The sequence below is a fragment of the Suricata suricatta genome, chromosome 3 (genome assembly GCF_006229205.1).
Source record: "Suricata suricatta isolate VVHF042 chromosome 3, meerkat_22Aug2017_6uvM2_HiC, whole genome shotgun sequence".
In the NCBI taxonomy this organism is placed as follows: Eukaryota; Metazoa; Chordata; class Mammalia; order Carnivora; family Herpestidae; genus Suricata; species Suricata suricatta.
Genome location: NC_043702.1, coordinates 118247548 through 118251836, shown reverse-complemented (window position 1 = coordinate 118251836; position 4289 = coordinate 118247548). Strand labels below are relative to the sequence as shown.

Sequence of the window (4289 nt, the reverse complement as noted above, 5' to 3'; positions counted from 1 at the left end):
AGAGAGTTGGGGAGAGAGAGGGACGCAAAACTTGAGAGACTATTGAATACTGAAAACGAGGACTGAAGGGGGAGGGGGGAAAAGAGGTGGAGGTGATGGAGGAGGGCACTTGTGGGGAAGAGCACTGGGTGTTGTATGGAAACTACTCTGACAATAAACTACTTTAAAAAAAAAAAGTGTAAAGAGGGGAACTACAAAAGACTAAATAGCCAAAGCAATCTTGAGAAAGATGAACAAAGCTAGAGGAACGATGCTCCCTGATTTCAACAAAGCTATAGTAATCAAAACACTATGGTGCTGGCTGGCTCAAAAACAGACACACTGATCAATGGAACCGAATAGAAGAGTCCAGAAATAAGCCAACACTTATATGGTCAATTAATCTTTGACAAAAGAGGCAAGAATATAAGAAGAAAAACAGGTCTCTTCAATAAGTGGTGTAGGGAAAACTGGAAAATTATATGCAAAAGAATGAAACCCAGGGGCGCCTCGGTGGTTCGTTTCATTTCATTGAACGTTTGACTCTCGATTTTGGCTCAGGTCATGATCCCAGGGTCATGGAATCCAGCCCTGCATTGGGCTCCACACACTGAGCATGAAGCTCGCTTCAGATTCTCAATCTCTCTCCCTCTCCCCAACTCGTGCGCACATGCACTCTTTCTCTAAAACATACATAAATAAATAAAAAGGAAAAGAATGAAACCGAACCACTTTCTTATACCATACACAAAAATAGATTCAAAATAGAGTAAAGACTTTATTTAATTGTGAGACCAGAATCTGTAAAATTCCTAGAAGAAAATGTTAAGCAATAACTTCCTTGACATCAGTCATATCAATATTTTTTTGGCTCTGTTTCCTCAAGCAAGGGCAACAAAAACAATAAATAAATGGGATTCCATAACACTGAAAAGCTTTTGCAGAGCGAAGGAAACCATCAATGAAATGAAAAGTCAATCTACCAAATGGGAAAAGATATTTGCGAATGATATAACCAATTAGGGATTAATGTCCAAAATATATAAAGAACTCACACATTCAATATTTAAAAAAACCAATCTAACTAAAAATAGGTAGAGCAGCTAAAATATAAAAACAAAAATAAATGGTTAGAGCAGCTGAATAGACATTTCTCCAAAGACATACAGACACATGAAAAGACGCTCAACATAACTAATCATCAGGGAAATGGGCACATCAAAACCTTAATGAGATACCCATCTATCAGAATGACTAAAATTAAAAAGACAGGAAATACCAAGTGTTAGTGGGGATGAGGAGAAACCAGAACCCTCATATACTGTGGATGAGAATACAGAATGGTACTGCCACTATAAAAAAATATATGGAGGTTCCTCAAAAAATTAAAAATAGATCTACCATACAATCCAGCAATTCTGGGTATTTACTTGAACAAAACAAAAACACCAATTTGAAAAAGATATATGTACTACTATGTTCATTGCAGCATTATTTACAATAGCCAAGGTATGAAAGCAACCTAAGTGTCCATGAAAAGCTGAATGGTAGATATAATTACAGATGTACACACACATATACTTCCAAGAAAAAAAGTGCAAACTTCCAAGAAAAAAATTTTGTTAAGAGCATAGATCTCATGTTAAGTGTTTCTACAACAATAAAGCAAAATTTTTAAACAAATTTTGTTTAATGTTTCTTCAATTTTGAGAGAGAGAGAGAGAGAGAGAGAGAGAGAGAGAGAGAGAGACAGGGAGAGTGCACGGGAGGGAAAGGCAGAGAAAAGTGGGGGGCGGACAGAGGATCCAAAGTGAGCTCTGCACTGACGGCAGAGAGCCCAATGCATGCGGAGCTTGAACTCTTACTGTGAGATCACAGCCTGAGCCCAACTCTGACAGAGCCACCTACGTGCCCCTAATCAAGATTAAAAAAAACAACAAACTATTGAAAACCTCAAAGATTAAATAAGATGAAGGTTGGGTGTATTAGAATAAATATTCTCTAAAAAAGCATTACATTAAATAAATTTTAACTACTTAACTGAATAATGCATGTGAAATGACATGTGATTCTCTGATTTTCCCCAATTATACCTGGAAAAATCTGGTAGTCTCATAAAATACTCCAGTTATGTATATAAAATAATTAGTCATGAATTTACACAGCTAAACATCCTTTCAGCACTCTCTTCCCTGGTGACTTCTCTCTGCCTGAATCTTAAAATACCCTAGGGTTCCCTAGGGTCCGATCCCATAACCTTTCCCTTTTCTTCAGGATAACTTCTACAAGATCAGGCTCCAGGTATCAACTATAAGCTGACCATTCCCAAATCTAAGCCCACAGTCATGTTGAGTTCCAAGGCAAATGTCTACCACTTTATGACCCCCACACAACTCACATTTCAACAATCTAAGCTCTGGAGCACCTGGGTGGCTCAGTTGGTTAAGCATGACTTCAACTCAGGTCATGATCTCAGGGTTCCTGAGTTGGAGCCCCGCGGTCGGGCTCTGTGCTGACAGCTCAGAGCCTAGAGCCTGCTTTGGATTCTGTATCTCACTCTCTGCCCCTACTCCGCTCAAGCTCAGTCTCTCTCTCAAAAATAAATAAATATTTTAAAAATTTTTAAAAAACAAACAAGCTAAGCTCATCCTCTAGCCAACAGCTGCCCTCACTTGTCCATCCTCCTGTTTTCTCACCTTGTTCAACAGCAAAGCTTCCCATTCCCATGCCAGAAATCTTGTCATCAGTATAGATTTCTCTGTTTCCCTCCCTCCTCCTGTCAATTGGCCATCCAGGTACTAATCCCCTAAAACCTCTCCTCTTCTCTGCCCCTTCTAACTGGTCTCCTTACCCAGTTCCAGTAGCCCTCCAATCCATCCTCCACATTACAGTCCCTCCCCAACACCCGAGAAATCTTTCCGGGTGCACATCTGCCAATGTCACTCCTTTGTACAAAAGGACACCGGTAGTAGTCACATCAAATACAAACCCCTTAGACTGTCCTACAAATTCCCTCGGGGTCTCCACTCCCCTAGGGCCTACCTCTCATTTCCCACGACTCCCGCTCTGGCACCTCTCGCTCCCACCATGCAGAAAAGGTTCCTCAAACAAATGGAGGCTTGCACCCTCCCCGGCCTCCCGACTTTACACGTGTCCCCTGACAGCCCCAGTGTCCAGATTCTGTTCAGGTATCACAAACGCCTCCCAGCTCGCCCCATGCCTGGCCTCCCGGCTTCACACACGCGCCCACCCCCACCCCATGCCTCCGATTTTATCAAGACCTCAACTCGGGCATCCGAAGTCCCCGGACGCCTCGTCCCTCCGAACGATCTCCAAAAACCTCGCGTACACGTCTCTACCCGTTATTCACACGGTACTGCAATGACCTCTCCGTCTCTCTCCTAAGACTGGGAATTCCTGGAGGAAGAGGCTCTCATCTTCCGTATCTCAAGCGCCCGGCACAGCACCTGACGTGCTCAAAAGCCAAGCACATGTATCACTCACGCTACCGACCCCCAAGAAAACCGGTCACAGCCTCCCAGAACCAAACGGTCTAAAGGTGTGGCAGGCGGGGGCAGGTAGGGACCTCCGGCGAGGGCGAAGTCCACCAGAACAAGCGGAGTGACAGTTGCACGAAGGCAGCGCCTGGAGAACCCCCACTGCAGGGCGGGCGGGGGCGGCAGGATTCTCTCCCGATGTCATTCGAAGGTCCCGTCCTCGGGGACCGAGCCTCCGCCCCCGGGGAAGGTCGGGGCTGGGCGCAGCTCGCCCTGCCTCCCACCCAGGCCCAGCTCCCCGGCTCGCGTCCCGCGTCCCGCGTCCCAGAGCCTCACTTCTCCACATCCGCTGACTTCATGATGTGGGTTTTGGCCGCCGTCAGCTTCCAGGGCCCGAAGGAGAAGTCCTGGTGGCTGCTCTGGAAGCCGTGGATCATCATGGCTGAGGCGGCGCCAGCGCAGACCTCACCGAAAGGCTTGCAGCACTGGCTGCAGCTGCGGGAGCTGACACCGGTTTCTACGCCTGGGTACAGCCCAGCCCCCTCCGCTTCGGAGCAGTCCATGCCCGGCCCCTCCCCTCCCCGCCCCGCCCCGCCCCCTGCCGGCCGACCCGGACGCAGGCCCTTCTTTCCGTCTACTCCGCCCTTTCGATTTTTGCTTCCGGGACCAGTCGTCAATGTTGCGTGACCCACGTCTTACGTCACTATGCACCGGAAAACATAATAGGGGTTTTCCCTCTTATGGAAGCTGAGGGGCGGGTGTTGGGCTGCAGGGGGTGTGGTCAGGGACGCACCGCCCCTCTTCCCGGGCTCA

The 4289-nt window shown here is 46.8% G+C and overlaps 1 protein-coding gene across 2 annotated transcripts in view; it reads right to left on the bottom strand.

Moving 5' to 3' along the window:
- TIPRL (TOR signaling pathway regulator) overlaps nucleotides 1-4035 on the bottom strand; it is a 32179-nt gene extending 28144 nt beyond the window's left edge. Inside the window, exon 1 of one of the 2 annotated variants that reach the window (XM_029934981.1) lies at nucleotides 3813-4035. In XM_029934981.1, the coding sequence (XP_029790841.1) occupies nucleotides 3813-3916 (104 nt within the window). In that variant the 5' untranslated portion in view covers nucleotides 3917-4035. Of the gene's footprint in view, nucleotides 1-3260; nucleotides 3439-3812 lie in introns of those variants that run through there. The other variant, XM_029934982.1, reaches the window with a different exon arrangement.
- Nucleotides 4036-4289: the final 254 nt, after the last annotated feature.